Source organism: Babylonia areolata, chromosome 7 (genome assembly GCF_041734735.1).
Source record: "Babylonia areolata isolate BAREFJ2019XMU chromosome 7, ASM4173473v1, whole genome shotgun sequence".
Taxonomy (NCBI): domain Eukaryota; kingdom Metazoa; phylum Mollusca; class Gastropoda; order Neogastropoda; family Buccinidae; genus Babylonia; species Babylonia areolata.
The window spans coordinates 3699926-3724654 of NC_134882.1; the positions used below are offsets into that span (position 1 = coordinate 3699926).

The 24729-nt window shown below is 43.9% G+C and overlaps 1 protein-coding gene across 2 annotated transcripts in view; it reads left to right on the top strand.

The window, feature by feature from the left end:
- The window catches only part of LOC143283662 (DNA repair protein RAD50-like), a 102995-nt gene that overhangs the window by 19124 nt on the left and 59142 nt on the right, over positions 1-24729 (top strand). For both annotated transcript variants that reach the window (XM_076589878.1, XM_076589879.1), the window contains exons 10-19: positions 1975-2051; positions 2808-2909; positions 4458-4527; positions 6518-6618; positions 9557-9661; positions 10445-10546; positions 13838-13950; positions 16070-16168; positions 18186-18272; positions 19088-19180. In XM_076589878.1, coding sequence (XP_076445993.1) covers positions 1975-2051; positions 2808-2909; positions 4458-4527; positions 6518-6618; positions 9557-9661; positions 10445-10546; positions 13838-13950; positions 16070-16168; positions 18186-18272; positions 19088-19180 — 949 coding nt within the window. The remainder of the gene's footprint in view (positions 1-1974; positions 2052-2807; positions 2910-4457; positions 4528-6517; positions 6619-9556; positions 9662-10444; positions 10547-13837; positions 13951-16069; positions 16169-18185; positions 18273-19087; positions 19181-24729) is intronic.

Below are 24729 nucleotides of genomic sequence, written 5' to 3' on the forward strand. Positions count from 1 at the left end.
GCCCTGAGTGCTTAGAGAGAAAGGGTACTATACAGTTGTATCGTTATTACTATTATTACAAAGGCATTCTTATTTGCATGTGATTGTTTGATTGAGTATTTTATTTGATTATGCTGCATTGAATTGCATTTCATTAATTGATTATAAAATCAGTTTACTTCTCTTTGTGTTGGTTTAATTCTATTTACTCCATTTTGTTTGTTTGTATATTTGATATCAATATTATTATTATTATTCATCTTTAATTGGGAACTTAGCTGTTGGGATTTAAAATGTACTGTGCAAACTTGTGCTAAGTATTTATTTGTGATCTTGGGGGGGGGGTGTGTGTGTGTAGATGAAATGCCTTTTTTCTTTCTTCTTAAAAAATGTTTTAATTTCTGTTTTTTTGTTGCTGTTTTATCAGCAGATGTGTCCCTCATCTGGAGATGACTGTGTGTCAGTTGTGACGTGTGCTGGTTTCAGGCAGCACACCAGAGCTGGAGATGACTGTGTCAGTTGTGACGTGTGCTGGTTTCAGGCAGCACACCAGAGCTGGAGATGACTGTGTGTCAGTTGTGACGTGTGCTGGTTTCAGGCAGCACACCAGAGCTGGAGATGACTGTGTCAGTTGTGACGTGTGCTGGTTTCAGGCAGCACACCAGAGCTGGAGATGACTGTGTCAGTTGTGACGTGTGCTGGTTTCAGGCAGCACACCAGAGCTGGAGATGACTGTGTCAGTTGTGACGTGTGCTGGTTTCAGGCAGCACACCAGAGCTGGAGATGACTGTGTCAGTTGTGACGTGTGCTGGTTTCAGGCAGCACACCAGAGCTGGAGATGACTGTGTCAGTTGTGACGTGTGCTGGTTTCAGGCAGCACACCAGAGCTGGAGATGACTGTGTCAGTTGTGACGTGTGCTGGTTTCAGGCAGCACACCAGAGCTGGAGATGACTGTGTGTCAGTTGTGACGTGTGCTGGTTTCAGGCAGCACACCAGAGCTGGAGATGACTGTGTCAGTTGTGACGTGTGCTGGTTTCAGGCAGCACATCAGAGCTGGAGATGACTGTGTGTCAGTTGTGACGTGTGCTGGTTTCAGGCAGCACACCAGAGCTGGAGATGACTGTGTGTCAGTTGTGACGTGTGCTGGTTTCAGGCAGCACACCAGAGCTGGTGATGACTGTGTCAGTTGTGACGTGTGCTGGTTTCAGGCAGCACACCAGAGCTGGAGATGACTGTGTCAGTTGTGACATGTGCTGGTTTCAGGCAGCACACCAGAGCTGGAGATGACTGTGTGTCAGTTGTGACATGTGCTGGTTTCAGGCAGCACACCAGAGCTGGAGATGACTGTGTGTCAGTTGTGACGTGTGCTGGTTTCAGGCAGCACACCAGAGCTGGAGATGACTGTGTGTCAGTTGTGACATGTGCTGGTTTCAGGCAGCACACCAGAGCTGGAGATGACTGTGTGTCAGTTGTGACATGTGCTGGTTTCAGGCAGCACACCAGAGCTGGAGATGACTGTGTCAGTTGTGACGTGTGCTGGTTTCAGGCAGCACACCAGAGCTGGAGATGACTGTGTGTCAGTTGTGACATGTGCTGGTTTCAGGCAGCACACCAGAGCTGGTGATGACTGTGTCAGTTGTGACGTGTGCTGGTTTCAGGCAGCACACCAGAGCTGGTGATGACTGTGTGTCAGTTGTGACGTGTGCTGGTTTCAGGCAGCACACCAGAGCTGGTGATGACTGTGTCAGTTGTGACGTGTGCTGGTTTCAGGCAGCACACCAGAGCTGGTGATGACTGTGTCAGTTGTGACATGTGCTGGTTTCAGGCAGCACACCAGAGCTGGAGATGACTGTGTCAGTTGTGACGTGTGCTGGTTTCAGGCAGCACACCAGAGCTGGAGATGACTGTGTGTCAGTTGTGACGTGTGCTGGTTTCAGGCAGCACACCAGAGCTGGAGATGACTGTGTGTCAGTTGTGACATGTGCTGGTTTCAGGCAGCACACCAGAGCTGGAGAAGTTGCTGTCTGAGTTCACCAACAAAGTGCAGGAGCACCGTGACAGCCTGGAACAGGTCGGTCAGCATGGGTGTATGACTTGGACGGGAGGAGGGGGCGGGGGGTGGTGGTGGGGGATAACAGGGGGAGGGAGGGTAGAGTGGGGTGGGGTTCAGAGAACTGGGGAACAGAGAGAAGCCACTGAGATACGATTGAAAAGAATGATCAAGTGTGGGGTGTACTATGTATCTGTGCCTTGTAGATATGGGTCTGCTCTGTACATGCACGCAAGTACACACGCACATGTACACGCATGTACACTTACATTCGTGGACAATGACACTTTCCCTCCCCTTTCCCCTTTCCTGGTTTTGAGTTCTTTCTCTGGCCGCCCTTCTCTCTCGGTCTCTGGACCTTGCATTTGGAATGAACTTCCTCTTTCATTTCATCAGGTCTCCATACTCAGCTCTTTCAAGTCTGGCCTTAAAACCCACCTCTTCACAAAATAGCCTCCCTCCCCTGCCTCTTCCTTGGCTTCAGTTTCTTCAGTTTTAGAGTTATGCATGCGTGTGAATGACTGCTGTGAAAGCGCTTTGATTTCTCTCTGCATAAGATTCAGCGCTATATAAATACCATTGTTATTATTATTATTATAAATACATTGCAGGGGCCAATCTGGCCATTGTTGCAACAGACTAGGGAGAGTGCATGTTCAAAAAAATAATCACATCACAATAACTTGAATAAGTTAATCTGATATCACAATATGAATACTAATTATTATTATTATTATTATTATAGTGTGATGACGTGTGAATGGTGTTGGTGTGCAGTTTGAGCAGCGTGAGAAACAGCTGGCAGCCAAGCAGGAAGCCCTGAGGAAAGAGACGTCCAAGCTCCTGCTGGAAGTTGGCAAACTGGAGCAAGAGGCAGAGGTGAGGTTGTGTGTGTGGGTGTGTTTGTGTGGACGTGTGTGTGTGTGTGTGAGCAAAGAGAAGTCCAAGCTTCTGCTGGAAGTTGGCAAACTGGAGCAAGAGGCAGAGGTGAGAGTGTGGTCATGTGTGTGTGTGGGCATTGGGTTAGTGTGTGTGTGTGTGTGTGTGTGTGTGTAGGGTTAGTGTGTGTGTGTGTGTGTGTGTGTGCATAGGTTTAGTGTGTGTGTGTGTGCGCATAGGTTTAGTGTGTGTGTGTGTGTGTGTGTGTGTGCGCGCATAGGTTTAGTGTGTGTGTGTGTGTGTGTGTGCCCGCGTAGGGTTAGTGTGTGTGGGGGCATAGGGTTTGTATATGTGTGTGTGTGTATGTAGGGTTAGTGTGTGTGTGTGTGTGTGTGTGCATAGGTTTAGTGTGTGTGTGTGTGTGTGCGCATAGGTTTAGTGTGTGTGTGTGTGTGTGTGTGCGCGCATAGGTTTAGTGTGTGTGTGTGCCCGCATAGGGTTAGTGTGTGTGGGAGCATAGGGTTTGTATATGTGTGTGTGTGTATGTAGGGTTAGTGTGTGTGTGTGTGTGCGCGCGCATAGGGTTAGTGTGTGTGTGTGTGTAGGGTTAGTGTGTGTGTGTGTGTATGTGTGTGCGCGCATACGGTTAGAGTGTGTGTGGGCATAGGGTTAGTGTTTGTGTAGGGTTAGTGTGTGTGTCGGCATAGGGTTTGTATGTGTGCCCATAGGTTAGTGTGTGTGTCGGCATAGGGTTTGTGTGTGTGTGTGTGTGTAGGGTTAGTGTATGTGTGGGCATAGGGTTTGTGCGTGTGTGTGTGGGTAGGGTTATAGTGTGTGTGGGCATAGGGTTTGTGTGTGTGTAGGGTTAGTGTGTGTGTCGGCATAGGGTTTGTATGTGTGCCCATAGGTTAGTGTATGTGTCGGCATAGGGTTTGTGTGTGTGTGTGTGTGTAGGGTTAGTGTATGTGTGGGCATAGGGTTTGTGCGTGTGTGTGTGGGTAGGGTTATAGTGTGTGTGGGCATAGGGTTTGTGTGTGTGTAGGGTTAGTGTGTGTGTCGGAATAGGGTTTGTATGTGTGCCCATAGGTTAGTGTGTGTGTCGGCATAGGGTTTGTGTGTGTGTGTGTGTGTTGGGTTAGTGTGTGTGTGCCGGCATAGGGTTTATGTGTGTGTTTGTGTGTAGGGTTAGTGTTGTGTCGGCACAGGGTTTGTAGGGTTTGTGCGTGTGTGTGTAGGGTTAGTGCGTGTGTTGGCATAGGGTTTGTGTGTGTGTGTGTGTATAGGTTTAGTGTGTGTGTGTAGGAATAGGGTTAGTGTGTGTTGGGGGGAATAGGGTTAGTGTGTGTGTGTGTAAACATACAAATGTTGAAGTAAAAAAAAAAAAATTGTGCATGTGTAAATTGCTTTGCACTTTCTGATCGTGAAAAAGTATACCTTTAATTGAGCAGTCCTTTTTTACCAGAACAAAATGATCCGTGGAAAAGGAATAGTTTGTGACCAGTTGGTGAATGAGCGTTGCATGAGCGCATGGAATGATCCTCCTTGCAGACCCATGATGACAACATCCGCAGGAGAGATGCAGAAGTCCGACGCCTGGCCACAGACTACGGCTTTGAAGGTACGTGGTCAGATGTTGCACAGGTTAACACGTGCCCACACACACACGCGTGCATGCACACGGACATCCACATGTGCACACATACACATCTACGCACGCACCCATGCATGTGCAGACGCACACCTCACACACATGTCCCCTACACACACACACACCTTATATACACATGCCTACTGCACACACACACACACACACACACACACACACAACTTATATACACATGCCCCCTACACACACTTGCCCCTTACACACATGCCCACCACACACACACACACACACACACACACACACACACACACACACACACCCTATATACACATGCCCGCTACACACTCACACACACACATACACACACACACAAACCTTATATACACATGCCTCCTACACACATGCCCCCTACATGCACACACACACCCTTTCACACACATGCCTCCTACACACATGCCCCCTACATGCATACACACACCCTTTCACACACATGCCCCCTACACACATGCCCCCTACATGCATACACACACCCCTTCACACACATGCCCCCTACACACATGCCCCCTACATGCATACACACACCCTTTCACACACATGCCCTTTACACACATGCCCCCTATGTGCACGCGCGCGCGCACACACACACACACACACACACACCTTCACACACATGCCCCATACTCGAACACACACATATCAACATATTGAACACACATGCAGGACACACTGCACGGAGGGTTATCAGAATCTTATACACATCAACATGATTGTCTCAAATGAAGCATACATCTGGTTTGTTTAAATTTTCTCACTTATCATGCACACAACGAAATGTCATTATGTAAATGTTTCTTGTGATAAGAAAAAGACATAAAACTTTGAAGGGGAAAAAAAGAAGAAAAGAAACAGCTTCTTGCCCAGAACAGGAATGTCCACAGTGTGATGAAAAAAGGCTTGTTTAATGTCCCTCCTTTGTTTTCAGATGTTGCTGTTTGTGTGATTTCTTTTTTGAATGAGTGTTGACACCCTTGTGTGATTTCTTTTTTGAATGAGTGTTGACACCATGTGTGATTTCTTTTTTGAATGAGTGTTGACACCTATGTGTGATTTCTTTTTTGAATGAGTGTTGACACACGTGTGATTTCTTTTTTGAATGAGTGTTGACACCCATGTGTGATTTCTTTTTTGAATGAGTGTTGACTTGACACCATGTGTGATTTCTTTTTTGAATGAGTGTTGACACCCTTGTGTGATTTCTTTTTTGAATGAATGTTGACACCATGTGTGATTTCTTTTTTGAATGAGTGTTGACACCATGTGTGATTTCTTTTTTGAATGAGTGTTGACACCCATGTGTGATTTCTTTTTTGAATGAATGTTGACACCATGTGTGATTTCTTTTTTGAATGAGTGTTGACACCCATGTGTGATTTCTTTTTTGAATGAGTGTTGACACACATGTGTGATTTCTTTTTTGAATGAGTGTTGACACTATGTGTGATTTCCTTTTTGAACGAGTGTTGACACTATGTATGATTTCTTTTTTGAATGAGTGTTGACGCCCATGTGTGATTTTTTTTTTTTTTGAACGAGTGTTGACACCTGTGTGTGATTTCTTTTATGAATGAATGTTGACACCATGTGTGATTTCTTTTTTGAATGAGTGTTGACACCTATGTGTGATTTCTTTTATGAATGAATGTTGACACCATGTGTGATTTCTTTTTTTCAATGTTGACACACATGTGTGATTTCTTTTTTGAATGAGTGTTGACACTATGTGTGATTTCTTGTATGAAAGAGTGTTGACACCCTTGTGTGATTTTTTTTTACAAATGAAAATGTTGACACCCACTGTTTGTGTGATTTATGAATCAGTGTTGACACCATGTGTGATTTCTTATTAATGAAAGTGTTGATACCATGTGTGATTTATTTTGTGAATGAAAGTGTTGACACCCATGTGTGATTTCTTTAACAAATAGAAGTGTTGACCCCACAGGCTTTGAGCGTGGAGCCATCACTGAGGCGAGGTATCAAAGTTTCCTGGACCAGATCAAACAGAAAAGGGAGACAATGACTGAGGAACTGCGAAAAGTGAAGGTGGGTTCTCCATTGCACACAGTGTGTACGATTTGCACTTCCTCTGCAGTTACTGTTTGTGTATTGTTAGAAAGCTTGTGTTTTCTCAGGGTCTGGGTTCGATTCCCGCCCCTCATCCGTTCTCCCAGGTTTTGAATAGAAAATCAAAGAGAGTGTCTAGTCATTCACATGAGATGATAAACCCAGGTCCCTTGTTTACCACACACTTGGCACACTGAAAAATAACACATGGCAACAAAAGTGTTGTCTTCTGGCAGAATTCTGTAGAATAATTTCCATGTGATGGGTACACAAATATGATTATATGAATATATATATATGCATGCACTCAAGGCCTGACGGGCGTGTTGGGTTATGCTGCTGTCAGGCATCTGCCTAGCAGGTGTGTGGAAAAGCGTATATGGATTTGTCCAAAATGCAGTGACATCTCCTTGAGAAAATGAAACTGTGTATTGTCAGAAAGCGAGGCAGCTTATTCTGCATTCATGGATTGCAGCTTGCCTGGTCACTCAGAGCTGTGTGTGGAGAAAAAAAAAGTATATTTGCTTTCCTTATTACCCAAATTACCAAGGTAAAAGAAGTTTTGTTTCCTTTCATTTTATTTGAACCTGTGGACTTTTATGTGTACAGCTGTGTTCACCCCACTACCCCACTATGCAGACAACAGTACCCCATTTACAGCGGTGTGCATGCTGAGTTATTCTTATTTCCATCGCCCACCAAACACTGGCGTGGATTTCAGGATATTCAGCATGCGTATATGATCTTCTGCAAATGTATGTACACAAAGGGGGTTCAGGCACTAGCAGGTCTGCATATGCGTAGTCAGAAAAAATCTCCACCGTTAATCCACCAGGTACCGCAATTGGAATTTGAACCCAGGACCGTCAGATGGAAAGTCCAGTGTTTTGACCACCGGTCGTTGCACGTGTGTAGTGTGGAGGCTTAAAGAGCAGGCAAGGCAGACTCTTGAGTCTTGTTTTGGTGCCGGTCGCTTGGAGGGTGACGTTTTCTTCCTTTCAGTCCTAGGCTGCAGCTCCTGAGTGCGGTTACCTTTTGCGCCCCTTCTTGTTACATAATTTCTTGTGGTTTGCTTTGCATGCCTGCTCTAATTTACTTTTATCATCAGTGGAGTGATGGCCTAGAGGTAACACATCCATCTAGGAAGCGAGAGAATCTGAGTGCGCTGGTTTGAATCACGGCTCAGCCGCCGATATTTTCTCCCCCTCCAGGTTGAATGGAGAGAAGAAAATTGTGGCGAGTGTGGGATTCAATCCCACAAACTCAAGTTCTCTCACTTCCTGGGCAGATGTGTTACCACGTGGCCACCACTGCACATGCTGAGTTGATGTAAACCTCACACACATTAATCACAATGATACATATGCAGTAATGACAGCCTACAGTAGTTATTAACGCGGCGATAGCCTTGAGATGGCCTTAGTGGTCGGCGAGGCTCTAAGCACCATAATTTCATTTCATTTCAGCCTACAGGTGATAGACAAACAGGACGTTCACCATAGCAGCTTGCCCATAGTGAAGGGTTGCCACATACTTTTTGGGGAGCAGACTTCACATTAACTCTTTCATTGCTGCTAGTTGCTAGTTTTTTTGTTTGTTTGTTTTTTTGTTGGTTTTTTTTTATTTATTTTTTATTTTATTTTTTTACTTTTTGTTGTTATTGTTTTTTTAAATTTTTGTTATTTTTACTTTATTCATTTTATTTCATTTTGTTTATTGTATTATTTTATTTTTGTTTTTTTGTTGTTGTTTTTTCTCAAGGCCTGACTAAGCACGTTGAGTTACGCTGCTGGTCAGGCATATGCTTGGCAGTTTCAGTTTCAGTTTCAGTAGCTCAAGGAGGCATCACTGCATTCGGACAAATCCATATACGCTACACCACATCTGCCAAGCAGATGCCTGACCAGCAGCGTAACCCAACGCGCTTTGTCAGGCCTTGAGAGAAAAAAAAAAGAAAAAAAAAAAGAAAAAAAGATAAGCTTACATAAATAAATAATAATTATGATATGCTTGGCAGATGTGGTGTAGCGAAAATGGATTTGACCGAACACAGTGACGCCTCCTTGAGCTACTGATACTGATACTGATACTGCTATTTGACTAGTTGACTAGACAGTGCACCACCCTAGGTGACTTCAGTTGACATGGAGGGGGCATGTTAAAAGCACCGTTTTCACATTGAAACAAAGCTGGACAGCTGCAGCCAGAACAGTGCCTAACCTTCGCCCCCTGACCAAGTTGTTTGAAGTGAACAAGTCTATTGTGTTGTTTTGACATGAACCCAAGCCTGTGACTGATGAAATATTAGGTGCTGGGAAGTGTTTTTTCACGTAGAAACGTGGCGGTGAAAGAAATAATGGGACAGTGGTGTTATAGAAATGATGGCTGTAAATGCTTTGTTGTAGATGGTGTGTGTATTTTTGTGATTTTACCTCCTGTATATGTATAAATTTACACGAAGATTTTATGCAGTGCAAGGTACTCTGTATGTCTTTTTTATTTTTTATTTTTATTTTTTAGCACACAAGATTTGTTTTCAGTGTTATTGTATTATTATATTACTAAAAGCAGTTAATAATCAAAAGAAAATTTAGTTTGTTTGCAGTGTGATAGCAGATTGAGATGCAATGTGGTAACGCACATACACACGGCTGAAGACAATATAATTCATGGGTGTGTAGGCACACACTTTCATCCGTGCACACAACAGGCAAAACTGACAAACTCACACGCATGCACACACACACAAGCTCGCTCACACACACACACACACGCGCGCACACGCGCACAAGCTCGCTCACACACACACACGCGCGCACACGCGCACACACAGACACACACACACACGCAAGCGCACACACATGCACACAAGATGTACAAACACCTCAAAGCTGAAATGATAACCATTTGCGAACAGGGAGACTTTGAGGAGAAGGAGCGGGCCTTGCAACAGAAAATGGACTCTGCTCGAGACAAGAAAACACAGTTGGAACAGACACAACACTACAAGAAAGAGCAGATGGTAACGCGTCACTTTGTGTGTGTGTGTGTGTGTGTGTTTGAATTTTGTGTGTGTGTGTACCTCTTTGCATCCTCTCTTATGTTTGTGTGTGTTTGTATGTGTGTGTGTATCTACACTATGATAAATGTGTGTGTGTGTATGTGTGTGTGTATCTACACTATGATAAATGTGTGTGTGTGTATGTGTGTGTGTATCTACACTATGATAAATGTGTGTGTGTGTATGTGTGTGTGTATCTACACTATGATAAATGTGTGTGTGTGTATGTGTGTGTGTATCTACACTATGATAAATGTGTATGTGTGTGTGTATCTACACTATGATAAATGTGTGTGTGTGTATGCCTCTCTGTGTGTATGTATGTGTTTATATATATATTTGTATGTGTGTGTGTGTTTCTGTGCATGTGTGTATTTCTCTGTGCCTATATTTGTGTTTTTGAACGTGTTATATGTTTTTGTGCATGTGTGTGTGTTTCTGCACACATGTGAGTGTTTCTTCATGCTTGTGTTTTTGCATGTGTGTGTTGTTTGCCTCTGTTTGTGTATGTGGATTTGTTTCTGAGTGTGCAAATCATTGTTCAGTAGCTGCCACTTAAATATTTACTCAAGCCTATGAGTGGAGCTTTCATATGTATTACTTTTTTTTTCTTAACATTTAGGCAGGCATACTCTGTATTCAGAGGCTGTGTGCATGTCAGATGGAAATGGAGAGCGTGCATGAGCAGCACTGTGTGTGAGGAGTTCTGGAGGCTGTGACAGGTTGTCAGGATTTTTTTCACAGGACAAGAACAAGGTGGAGATCCGTCAAATCAAACAGAAGCTCAGTCACATGGAGGCTTCAGCAGGGCGGCTCGAACATCTGACGCAGGAACTGAAAAACGCTGTGAGTTCCTCACCGTTTGTGAGCTTGTTTTGTTCGCATGTGTGTGTGTGTGTATTCTTGTGTGTAGGGGCATTGTGTGTAGGAGCATGTTTTAAGATAAGATAAGAATAACTTTATTATCTCCAACTGGAGAAATTTGGTCAGGTGCATTATCACAACATAGACAAGTAAACAACATAGGGACCATAACTGTAAAAGTCAGCAACAGCTTTTACGAATATTACGAAGATACAAATGTAAAAAAAAATATCACATACACCGTTTCATACATACATCCACACACTGCAGGTAATAACTAGTATTCTTAATGTAAAAACAGAAAGAATTAAGAAACATTATTTGAATATAATTATAAACATAGCCTACTATACTGCACATTGATTATAATAGATAAGACAAGAATAAAGATAAATTGTGGAAAACCGCAACCAGATAATCAGCACGCACCCGCCACCCGCACCCCCCACCCCACAAACACGGATTACTTGATTAAACAAGAGTAATAAACATATGTTCTCAAATAAAAGCATTTCACATATTCGCTTTTAAAAACATTGCAATTGATTATTACATCGTAATTATTAAACAGAAATATATTTAGAATATGGACGTTAGCATTAGACATATTCCATTGTACATTCATCCTGCATATTGCACATTATTCCTCCTACATATTGCACATTCATTATAACCAATTTGTTGTGCAAGGGTGTGTGTGTGTACAAGGCAAGGCAAGAAGTATATTTTACATGCTCCCTGGAGGGACTGAAACAGTACACACATCCATCTTTTACATACACCGTGTGAGTGAAAAAAAAAAAATGATGTCAAAAACAAACAAAAAAGCTAACTCTAGCAAACGAGTGAATACAAATCAACAAGTTAATTTTTCTTTGTGATTGAATGATAACACAAACAAGCATATACAAATCAGTATTTGAACATGCGAATACTTCATATTACCTGACTATTTTTCCTTACCGATGACCAAACTTCTGTCGAAAAAGAATTTGTATGGAAGAGACAAAGGATTTCAGTTTTAACGGTTCTCTTTTGTTTTGTTTTGTTTTTCAGAAAACAATAAGTAGAATTTTATGGAGTTGTGATGTGTGTGTTGCTGGTATATGTTTTTTTATGGGCCTGTGTGTGTTTGGCTGGGCTATCTATCAAACTGACAGATTAACACAACCAATCAGTCAGTACACAGTGTGGTGAATAAAGAATGTGGCTCATATTTACTGATGCACATGGTTGATATGGTGTGTGAGAGTGAGGCTTGTTTTGACTGATGCACATCGGAGTTGTGGTGTGGTGTGTGTGAGGCTTGTTTTGGCTGATACACATGGGAGTTGTGGTGTTGTGTGTGTGAGAGTGAGGCTTGTTTTGACTGATGCACATCGGAGTTGTGGTGTGGTGTGTGTGAGGCTTGTTTTGACTGATACACATGGGAGTTGTGGTGTTGTGTGTGTGAGAGTGAGGCTTGTTTTGACTGATGCACATGGGAGTTGTGGTGTTGTGTGTGTGAGAGGCTTGTTTTGACTGATGCACATCAGAGTTGTGTTGTGTGAGAGTGAGGCTTGTTTTGACTGATGCACATCAGAGTTGTGTTGTGTGAGAGTGAGGCTTGTTTTGACTGATGCACATGGGAGTTGTGGTGTTGTGTGTGTGAGGCTTGTTTTGACTGATGCACATGGGAGTTGTGGTGTTGTGTGTGTGAGAGGCTTGTTTTGACTGATGCACATGGGAGTTGTGGTGTTGTGTGTGTGAGAGTGAGGCTTGTTTTGACTGATGCACATCAGAGTTGTGGTGGTGTGTGTGTGAGAGGCTTGTTTTGACTGATGCACATCAGAGTTGTGGTGTTGTGTGAGAGTGAGGCTTGTTTTGACTGATGCACATCGGAGTTGTGGTGTTGTGTGTGTGAGAGGCTTGTTTTGACTGATGCACATCAGAGGTCTGGTGTTGTGTGTGAGAGGCTTGTTTTGACTGATGCACATGGGAGTTGTGGTGGTGTGTGTGTGAGAGGCTTGTTTTGACTGATGCACATCGGAGTTGTGGTGGTGTGTGAGAGAGAGGCTTGTTTTGACTGATGCACATCGGAGTTGTGGTGGTGTGTGAGAGGCTTGTTTTGACTGATGCACATCAGAGTTGTGGTGTTGTGTGTGTGAGAGGCTTGTTTTGACTGATGCACATCGGAGTTGTGGTGTTGTGTGAGAGTGAGGCTTGTTTTGACTGATGCACATCAGAGTTGTGGTGTTGTGTGTGTGAGAGTGAGGCTTGTTTTGACTGATGCACATCGGAGTTGTGGTGTGTGTGTGTGAGAGGCTTGTTTTGACTGATGCACATCGGAGTTGTGGTGTTGTGTGAGAGGCTTGTTTTGACTGATACACATGGGAGTTGTGGTGTGTGAGAGTGAGGCTTGTTTTGACTGATGCACATCAGAGTTGTGGTGTGTGTGTGAGAGGCTTGTTTTGACTGATGCACATCAGAGTTGTGGTGTTGTGTGAGAGTGAGGCTTGTTTTGACTGATACACATCAGAGTTGTGGTGTTGTGTGAGAGTGAGGCTTGTTTTGACTGATACACATCGGAGTTGTGGTGTTGTGTGAGAGAGAGGCTTGTTTTGACTGATGCACATCAGAGGTCTGGTGTTGTGTGTGTGAGAGGCTTGTTTTGGCTGATGCACATCGGAGTTGTGGTGGTGTGTGAGAGGCTTGTTTTGACTGATGCACATCGGAGTTGTGGTGTTGTGTGAGAGAGAGGCTTGTTTTGACTGATGCACATCAGAGTTGTGGTGTTGTGTGAGAGTGAGGCTTGTTTTGACTGATACACATCAGAGTTGTGGTGTTGTGTGAGAGTGAGGCTTGTTTTGACTGATACACATGGGAGTTGTGGTGTTGTGTGAGAGAGAGGCTTGTTTTGACTGATGCACATCAGAGGTCTGGTGTTGTGTGTGTGAGAGGCTTGTTTTGACTGATGCACATCAGAGTTGTGGTGTTGTGTGAGAGAGAGGCTTGTTTTGACTGATACACATGGGAGTTGTGGTGTTGTGTGAGAGAGAGGCTTGTTTTGACTGATGCACATCAGAGTTGTGGTGTGTGTGTGTGAGAGGCTTGTTTTGGCTGATGCACATCGGAGTTGTGGTGTTGTGTGAGAGAGAGGCTTGTTTTGACTGATGCACATCAGAGTTGTGTTGTGTGTGTGAGAGGCTTGTTTTGACTGATACACATGGGAGTTGTGTGTGTGAGAGGCTTGTATTGACTGATGCACATGATGTGTGGTCCACTTGCTGTCAGGAGCGGGACCTGAGTGTGGCAGAGACAACAGTCAGTGTGGACGATCTGAAGAAAGACATCAGCAGGCTGGACACTGAGCGACGGCAGCTGGACACCACCATGAACCAACTGAAGTATTCTTCGCTCCCTCCCTCCGTCCTCGCACCCCTTATTCTTCCCTCCCTCCCTCCCCTCTTCCCTCCCTATCTCCCTCCCCACACCCCTTCTTCTTCCCTCCCTCCCTCCCCACACCGCTTATTCTTCCTTCCCTCCCTCCCCACACCGCTTATTCTTCCCTCCCTCCCTCCCCACACCCCTTCTTCTTCCCTCCCTCCCTCCCCTCTTCCCTCCCTCCCTCCCTCCCCACACCCCTTCTTCTTCCCTCCCTCCCTCCCCACACCCCTTCTTCCCTCCCTCCTCTCTTCCCTCCCTCCCTCCCCACACCCCTTCTTCTTCCCTCCCTCCCTCCCCACACCCCTTCTTCTTCCTTCCCTCCCTCCCCACACCGCTTATTCTTCCCTCCCTCCCTCCCCACACCCCTTCTTCTTCCCTCCCTCCTCTCTTCCCTCCCTCCCTCCCCACACCGCTTATTCTTCCCTCCCTCCCTCCCCACACCCCTTCTTCTTCCCTCCCTCCCTCCCCTCTTCCCTCCCTCCCTCCCCACACCGCTTATTCTTCCCTCCCTCCCTCCCCACACCCCTTCTTCTTCCCTCCCTCCCTCCCCTCTTCCCTCCCTCCCCACACCGCTTATTCTTCCCTCCCTCCCTCCCCACACCCCTTCTTCTTCCCTCCCTCCCTCCCCTCTTCCCTCCCTCCCTCCCCATACCCCTTATTCTTCCCTCCCTCTCTCCCCCCCTCCCCACACCCCTTATTCTTCCTTCCCTCCCTCCTCTCTTCCCTCCCCCCCTCCCCACACCCCTTCATCTTCCCTCCCTCCCTCCCCCCCTCCCCACACCCCTTATTCTTCCCTCCCTCCCTCCCCCCCTCCCCACACCCCTTATTCTTCCCTCCCTCCCTCCCCCCCTCCCCACACCCCTTATTCTTCCCTCCCTCCCTCCCCACACCCCTTATTCTTCCCTCCCTCCCCTCTTCCCTCCCTCCCTCCCTCCCCACACCCCTTATTTTTTCCCCTCCCTCCCTCCCCACACCCCTTATTCTTCCCTCCCTCCCTCCCTCCCCACACCCCTTATTCTTCCCTCCCTCCCCACACCCCTCCCTCCCCACACCCCTTATTCTTCCCTCCCTCCCTCCCCACACCCTTTATTCTTCCCTCCCTCCCTCCCTCCCTCCCCACACCCCTTATTCATCCCTCCCTCTCTCCCCACACCCCATATTCTTCCCTCCCTCCCTCCCCACACCCCTTATTCTGCCCTCCCTCCCTCCCCACACCCCTTATTCTTCCCTCCCTCTCTCCCCTCTTCCCTCCCTCTCTCCCCACACCCCTTATTTTTCCCTTCCTCCCCACACCTCTGCCCCCATGTCTCTGGCTCTCTCATTCTCTCTTTCTGTGACACCTATGGCCATGTGAAATGATTGTATGTGCATGAGCACTGATATGTAATACCCTTATCAAGAATATGTAATACCATTATTTGGCATGGAGGATATAAAGTAACATCAATGGAATTATACAACAAAATTAAAATGTGAACAGCAATTAAAACTGAAACTGGTGATAACAGATCAGCAATAATCTTATTATCTTGTAATCTTTCCCATGTTGATGAATTTCCCTACAAGTTTCAGACACGTTCTCCCTGCTTTCAACAAATTGCAAAACTTAAAAACTGATTTTGATTTCAAATATTTCTTTGGAATGTACTCATTTCGAAAACTGCAAAATTCAGGCATTCCATAATAAAATGAAAATTGTCTCCAATGAAACTCATATCACATTTACAACAAGTCTGCAATTCATGGGGAATATTATTATAATGTCTGCCAGTCTCAACAGGTAATTTGTGATGACTACACCTGAGGCATTCCATAATAAAATGAAAATTGTCTCCAGCAAAACCCATATCACAGTTGCAAGTCTGCAATTCACGGGGATATTATTATGTCTGCCAGTTTCAACAGGTAATTTGTGACAACTACACCTGAACTGTATTAATGACAACACGTTACAGTCAGGTATTGGAAACATACTTTTCTCTTCCAAATATATTTATGCATATACACGCGTTTACACATGCATAAGTACGCACATGTATATATACACAGTGACAGCTGTTTTTCTCTGCTCTGTGACAGCTCGGAAATGAATCGTCTTCACCTTCAGTCAACGGCACGCACTCAGCTGGACATGTTGAAAAAAGATCGTACCACCAAGGAGGATAACATCCGCCGAATGTGAGTCGTGTGTGTGTGTGTGCGTGCGTGCGGGTGGGGGGTTGGGGGTGGGGGGGGGGGATGTGTGAGTGTTATATTGGTATGTGTGTTGGGTTTTTTTTGTGTGTGTGGGTGTGGGTGTGTGAGTGTTATATTGGTATATGTGTTTGTTTGTTTTTTGTGTGGGTGTGTGAGTGTGAGTGTTATATTGGTGTGTGTGTTTTTTTGTGTATGTGTATATCGGAGGTAGACGTGTGTTTTTGTGCGAGTTTTACTTTTAGTGTGAGTGTGTTTTGGTGTATTTATATATGTGTTTGTGTATTTCCTGAACTTTACTCTCTCTCCCTCTCTGTCTGTACCTTTCTGTCTGTCACTCACTCATTTCATTTGCCTGAAGAAGAGCTTGTGGCTCAATACGTCGCCTCTTAATCCCAAGTAAGTCGACTTTTACCAAAGATATTTTTAGTCTACCTCCCACTGTGTTTGCGTATCATTGTCTGTGAGTGTGATGTTGGTACGTGTGTTTGTTCGTCGGTGGTATACGTGTGTTTTTGTGTGTTAGTGTGAGTGTGCTTTGGTACACACGTGTCTTTTGTGCGTGTGCCATTGTCAGTGAATATGTTTGGGTATGTTTTTTGTGTGTGTGTATTGGTGGTATAAATGTGTTTGTGTGTGTATCAGTATCTTTGAATGTGTTGTTGGTGTATGTGTTTTGTGTGTACATCAGTATCTGTTGGTGTGGTGACGATGTGTGTTTTATGTGCATGTCAGTTTGTGAATTTGTTGTTGGTGTTCGTTTTTGTGGGTGCACCAGTTTTTGAGTGTGTTTTTGGTATATGTGTTTTGTGTGTATGTCAGTATCTGTGAGTATGTTGGTGGTATATGTCTGTTATGTATAAGCATCAGTGTCTGTGAATGTGTTGTTTTTATGTGTGCGTTTTTGAAAAAGCCCTTTGTGTAAGTTTGGCTGGACTATTAGCGACAATGATAAGTAAACAGATAAACAGATAAATGTGAACAAGATAGTTTAATTTTCTGTATTCTTTCCTTTCAAGAAAGAATGGAGAGTGATGAAGGTGGAGTGGTGGCCTAGCGGTAATGCGTCCACTTAGGAAGCGAGAGAATCCAACCACACTGGTTCCAATCCATCACTCATCAGAACTTTCTCTCCCTCAAACTGGATCTTGAGCGGTGGTCTGAATGCGAGTCATTCAGATGAGATGATAGACTGAGGTCTTGTTCACAGTAGGCACTTAGTGCACTTAAAAAAACCCAAAAAAACCTGCAGCTATAAAAGGTGTGTCTGTTGCAAAATTCTGTAGAAAAATCCACTCTAATATACTTATATATGTGTGCATGTGATTGAAACCTCACTGAATGACACAGGAAATGAATGATGAGTGCTTAAGGCATCTGTCAGGCGACTCCTACCCAGGTTAGGCAGTGTGTTATGTAAAAAACGACTCTGTTTGTAAAGTGCTGAGAGCTTGGTCTGTGACTGAAGATGGACATTGTGTAAGTTTCAGTCGTGTTTTTTTTTTTTTTTCTCTCCCCAAAATGGAATTATGTTAATTCTGATATTCAGAAGTTAAGGCCGTCATCAAGGTCAAGCAACAGAAGAAAAGGATACAACAGCATCCACACCACAAGAGGACAGACCCCTACTACCTGCTGACTAGGCAGGAACAGGTGTCAGTGTTCAGACTCAGGACAGGCCACAACAGTTAAACCACCACATATACACTGAATCCTGCATTGGTCACTCAGCATGGTGCCCCTGTGGGACTGACAGCCAGACAACAGAACATCTGCTGCAGTCCTGCCCTTCTTGCCCCCTCCATGAGGTGCTCAGGAAGAGATACTGGCCCGACCCAACTCCAGTGACCCGGAAACTCTACAGCTGTGTGGAGGACCTGCAGCATACAGCTGCCTTCATTGTGAAGACTGGGGTGTCTGTCTGACGAACGAGAAGAAGATGTTCATTTATATGTATGTTTGTTGGTTTTAGACAGTAAGCACAGGTGGACGTGTGTTGCAGCAAAGCCAAGCATGAGGACTCCCTGACCCACCTGTTGGGGAGCGTGGCCGACACCAACATCAGAGGACGACTGGACGATTACATCAGGTAATGTACTGTGACACCTGGCTCAGGTGTAGTCACCAAAGTGTAGTCACCTGGGTTCAAGTCCTCCATTAAATACTGAGACAGGGTTCTTACAGGGTTTAAAAAGTGTTCAGAACATTTCTTGAAAAAAAAGAAGAAAGAATGACATGCATTTATGTTTTTAAGAATTTACGAATTTAAAATATGACTCAGGTTTGTTAGATTTTTTTTTCTTTTCAGTTTAGCTGTGCTTTGTTTCTTTCAGTGACTGATGTAACACATGAGTGAAAGGTTCCCCCTGATTTGAGTTTTAAAATGATTTTTGTTAATTAAGTTCCTGAAAGGATCCTTTCCACCGAAATTACAGGTCTCATCTATGTCGCAAATGACAGTTCAATCAGTTTTATGCCTTTCAGTTCAATCAGTTTTATGCAGTTCAATCAGTTTTATGCCTTTCAGTTCAATCAGTTTTATGCCTTTCAGTTCAATCAGTTTTATGCAGTTCAATCAGTTTTATGCCTTTCATCAGCATTTCTTATGCAAAAGTTTTATAGTTTAGGTTTTTTTGTTCAAAGGTCTTTAAGAAGTTTTAAAATTTGGTGAAAAAAAAAATTTAAGAGCTACTTTAATTGACACTGAGAGAGAATAACAGGGGTCATATCTGTGAAAAGTGAATAATGCAGGCTTCATATCTGCATTACTTCCTGCTGGTTGTTAAGTTTTGCATCTGTGGATCTGTTGCATATTTCACAGGAGCTAGCTATGTCTGTGCAAGAAGGTCATCTTTGCTGTCATCGTGTCCATCGTTATTATTGAACAGTTTTCTTTGTTTTTAGTCAGCAGTCGGAACTGACGAGAAAGTGCTCCACTGACCTGCAGAAAGCCAAAAGTCAGTTGTCGCAAAAGGAAGCTGAGAAGAATCTGATCAGGTGAGTCATTGGAGGAGGTGGGGGTGGGGAGAGGGATTGTCAGTTGTGTTTTCTGTTTTCTGGGGGTGAGGAGAGATGGTGAGGGATTATCAGTTGTGTTTTATGGGGGTGAGGAGAGATGGTGAGGGATTATCAGTTGTGTTTTATGGGGTGTGGGGGGGTGAGGAGAGATGATGAGGGATTATCAGTTGTGTTTTCTAGGGGTGAGGAGAGATGGTGAGGGATTATCAGTTGTGTTTTATGGGGGTGGGGAGGGATTGTGAGGGATTATCAGTTGTGTTTTCTGGGGGTGAGGAGAGATGGTGAGGGATTATCAGTTGTGTTTTATGGGGCTGAGGAGAGATGGTGAGGGATTGTCAGTTGTGTTTTCTGGGGGTGAGGAGAGATGGTGAGGGATTATCAGTCGTGTTTTTTGGGGGTGAGGAGAGATTGTGAGGGATCATCAGTTGTGTTTTCTGGGGGTGTGGGGGGGTGAGGAGAGATGGTGAGGGATTATCAGTGTGTTTTATGGGGGTGAGGAGAGATGGTGAGGGATTATCAGTTGTGTTTTATGGGGGTGAGGAGAGATGGTGAGGGATTATCAGTTGTGTTTTATGGGGGTGAGGAGAGATGGTGAGGGATTATCAGTTGTGTTTTCTGGGGGTGAGGAGAGATTGTGAGGGATTGTCAGTTGTGTTTTATGGGGGTGAGGAGAGATGGTGAGAGATTATCAGTTGTGTTTTATGGGGATGAGGAGAGATGGTGAGGGATTATCAGTTGTGTTTTGTGGGGGTGGGGAGAGATTGTGAGGGATTATCAGTTGTGTTTTGTGGGGCTGAGGAGAGATTGTGAGGGATTATCAGTTGTGTTTTATGGGGGTGAGGAGAGATTGTGAGGGATTATCAGTTGTGTTTTATGGGGGTGGGGTTCAGGGGTTGTGAGGAATTATCAGTTGTGTTTTATCAGGATGAGGAGAGATGGTGAGGGATTATCAGTTGTGTTTTATGGGGATGAGGAGAGATGGTGAGGGATTATCAGTTGTGTTTCATGGGGGTGGGGTTGTGAGGGATTATCAGTTGTGTTTTATGGGGGTGGGGTTCTGGGGTTGTGAGGGATTATCAGTTGTGTTTTATGGGGGTGGGGTTCTGGGATTGTGAGGGATTATCAGTTGTGTTTTATGGGGGTGAGGAGAGATTGTGAGGGATTATCAGTTGTGTTTTATAGGGGTGAGGAGAGATTGTGAGGGATTATCAGTTGTGTTTTATAGGGCTGAGGAGAGATTGTGAGGGATTATCAGTTGTGTTTTATGGGGCTGAGGAGAGATTGTGAGGGATTATCAGTTGTGTTTTATAGGGCTGAGGAGAGATTGTGAGGGATTATCAGTTGTGTTTTCTAGGGGTGAGGAGAGATGGTGAGGGATTATCAGTTGTGTTTTATGGGGGTGAGGAGAGATGGTGAGGGATTATCAGTTGTGTTTTATGGGGGTGAGGGGCCATTGTGAGGGATTATCAGTTGTGTTTTGTGGGGGTGAGGGGGTTGTGTGAGATTATCAGTTGTATTTTGTGGGGGTGAGGAGAGATGGTGAGGGATTATCAGTTGTGGTTGTTTTTTTGTTTGGTGGGGTGCTGTGAGGGCTTATCAGTGGTGTGACGTCGTTAAGAGCAGACCAGCACAAACGGCAGAAAATTCTACGCGCATCTGTGCATTAAGAAGCACTCCCTGACTCATCTCGTTATACACATTCCGGCGGTACCGCAAGGCCCCGCCCCCTATCGCCTGGCCCGGTTGAGCATCATGATGCGGAGATGCGCCGTACCGTAGTTACTAAAAAAAAAATTAGAGATGGTGCATAATAATAATAATAATAATAAAACATTTAGATTTTAACTTGTTTCTTTTAAATTGTTATTCATTGCGCTAGTTACGTAAACTTCACACTGAATGACGGTCAAACATTTAAAATCTGCTTTTTAGTACCTGCCTTTATAAAAAGGAGAGTACTATTACGATGGAAGCCATGTCGCAAAATTTATGTCTGTGTGTGTGTGTGTGTGTGTGTGTGTAAACACAAATGTGTGGCAAGGGCTACATCAAGATCTACTGGATGTGTGTGTGTGTGTGTGTGTGTGTGTGTGTGTGCGTGCGTGCGTGTGTGTGCGTGCGTGCGTTTGTGTGTGTGTGTCTGTGTGTGTGTGTGTGTGTGTGTGTGTTTATTATGTGTGTTTCACAGTTTGTTTTGTCTACTTCATCGACGGTGAACTGGACTATGAATAGTCCAACAAGTATTTCTGTTGTGTAATTTTGATATTTGTTGTTGTTGCTTCTTCTTATTTCTTTTTTGTTGGGTTTTGTTTGTTAGTTTGTTTGTGTGTGTGTGTGTGTGTGTGTGTGTGTGTGTGTGTGTGTGTGATATAATATTTCTGGGTTTTCTTACGTGGTTTCTTAAGTAGTTGATGTGTGGCTAGTATGTGGTTTGTATTTATATTTTGTTGTTGTTGTTTTGTTTTTAGTACTCTCCTTTTTTGTTTATAAAAAGGAGAGTACTGTTATGATGGACCAGTGCGAGTGTCTCTGTGTGTGTGTGTGTGTGTGTGTGTGAGTGTGTGTGTGTGTGTGTGTGTGTAAACACAAATGTGTGGCAAAGGCTACCACAAAATCTACTGGACCAATTGATCTAAAATTTGACACACAGTTCGGCATAATTCTAGTGATGATGCCCGGCCATTTAGATTGTCACTTCCGGTTCTGGGAGACTATTTCCGGTCCAAAAAACGGTTTGGGCGCTTAAGCACAATAACACAAGAACTAGATCTAGCCTATGGCTTTATTTGGCCTATGACTGCGTTGTCTTTCTGTGTTTCAAGTTACGTCTTACACCTCTGCAATTCGTTTCGACAAGCAGAGAAAAAAAATGACGTCCAATAATGACACGATTTGATGACGTAATCTCACTAGATTATCAACACTTATACTCTTTTAGTTTCTAAATGGTTATAGGCCTATACAACGCATTTGAGATTGTATGCCATATAATGTACCCGCTGTTAAAAAAATATGTAGGGAGAGTACTATTTACATGGCATGCCATCTTGGTTTGTTCTTGTTTTTGTTTTGTTACTTCAGCATTCTTCAATGTTGTTCAGTGAGTTTGTCTTCATCTCAGGATTTGTTTGATTATTTATTTTTATTTTTTAACTGTGTGAGAGTGTGTGTATTAGTGCATTCATTCGTGCTTGTATGAGTCCGTCTGTGTGTGTGTGTGTGATATATGAGCATGTGTCTTTGTGTGAAGGAGTGTATGAGGAAGGATGAAAGATTAGGTCTGTGTCTATGTGTGTGTGTGTGTGTGTGTAGGTGAAAGTGCGTTTTGTTTTCATTCGTCTGCTTACGTTGTTTTGACAAATCCTGCAAATCACAAATGACAGACAGAGACTGAGGAAGTGAGAGACAAACATTGAAAATAAGAGCAAGAAATCAAAACTGCAGAAATTGAATTGTTTGGTTTAAACAATGCTTTATTGATCAAAATTGAAAACACAAACATTTAAGGAAATGGGGCAACAAGAAATTCTTATATAAAGCCCTATTGCTTCATATATATACACGAGTTTAACAGGCGGCTGAACACATTGAATTAAATAAAACTGAACTGTTCACTCGACAGTATGGAGAAAATGTACATATAATGACAAAAGAAAAGGAAAAATATCAAAAACTGAAATTAGCAGCAAGACACATTTTTACTTTAAATATTAATTTTCACAATAATATACAAAGATTTACATTAACCCCTTCACTGCTAGTACGTTTTGCTATGGCCTATGCTGAGAAAATTTTCAGAAAAACAAGAAAAACACGCCAATGATTTTAATTTGCTTATATTTCAAAAAGTACTGAAGATAAGTGCATAAAAGTATATATCAAATGAAAGGAAAATGAACCAAGATTGTGCTTTTGATACTCACATGTTAAAATAATGAGTCAATCTGACAGAAAAATTCCATCAAATGCATTAATAAAAAAAATTGGGACTGTCATTCCATCATGTAGGTGCTACAATATCAACCAGGTTATCAACCTGTCTTTCTTGTGACTGTTGTGATCAACCACACACACTGTCAAGGCTGAGCAACAGTGTCCAGGTGCAAAAGACTCCAACACAGTCCACACAAAGAATGAAAAGGGTGTACTCACCCAGGATCTACCGCCAGTAAAAACGCTGTGTGGGGTACTTGCAGAAACAGTCTTCAAGACACAGTGCTGGTTTGCTGGGGCAGTCTGGGCAGTAGAACCCCACATCCTTTCTTTGTCCTTTCTTCCAGCAGACTGCACCTCCTTTGTGGCCAGGCCTTCTGTGGGGTAGGTGGGATGAAGTGTCGTCCACACAAGACAAACAGCGTGGTCATCTTTAGCAGTGTCTTGGTCGCCAAAAATCATGGCACTAATTACATCCTTCTGAAGTCCAGGAGTGTACTGCTGTTGCCTGCTTTTTTGTAGAGGATGTGTGCATTCAGCATGGCAATTTGTAGAAAATGCACACACAGCTATTTGTACCACTTCAGGGTTTTCCTTGTGACATCGTAGGGCTGCAGCTGTTGGTCATGATGGTCCATGGCACCCATGTTTTTGTTGTAATCCAGAATTGCTGGAGGCTTGTTTACTGCCTTTTGGTCTTGCTGCTGCTGGTCTTCAGTTGTAGGTTTGTGGCAAGCTGTCAACTCCAGATAGTCCAGGATGAACATCATGATCATCACCATGCTGCATACCTGAAACACATTGCATAAAAGACAAGTCTGTTGGGTTTTGGGTTTGTTTGTTTTTTTTGTTTGTTTTGTTTTTTACATATAAAAAGATCATGAAATGGTACCATTTTATTTCTGATTGTTTTCAGAAGCTGAAATACAAATACACACATACCTACCCCACCCCCACCCCAAACCCCCAAAACACACACACACTGAAACTGGTTCATGGTATGCCACACCCCCTTCATTCTCTCTTTCTCATACAAAACAAAATGACAACACATCACACACACACACACACACACACACACACACACACACACACACACTTCTACAAGTGTTGCATTTACAAAGTAATTTAGGCATACAGTTCTGTATATCATTCTCTGATTTCAGTTTTATAAACATCATCTCCCCCCCCCCCCCCCCCCCCCCCCCCCCGGTCTCTCTCTCACTCACTCACACACACAACAACAACAATAACAACAACAACAAACCAATACACACTCAGGAACGAACACAGAAAGCTGCAGGCGAGCGACACATGCTGTCATCAACAATGAGCCAGCCAGCAAGCCACGCCCCCTGGGCTGTGATGGTCAGACACAGTACCCACGTGACTGACTCTCTCTCAGTCACACACACTGATCATTGACTGACGAAGCCACAGCTAACACATTCAAAACACACACAATGCAGTCATATTCATTGTTACAACAAACGGAAAGCAAATAATAAACTGACAAACCTTGAAAACACCCACCTGCATCTTGAATCAGCTGAGCTTGTCTGTCTTCAGTTTCGTCAAACAACTCAGTCCACCGC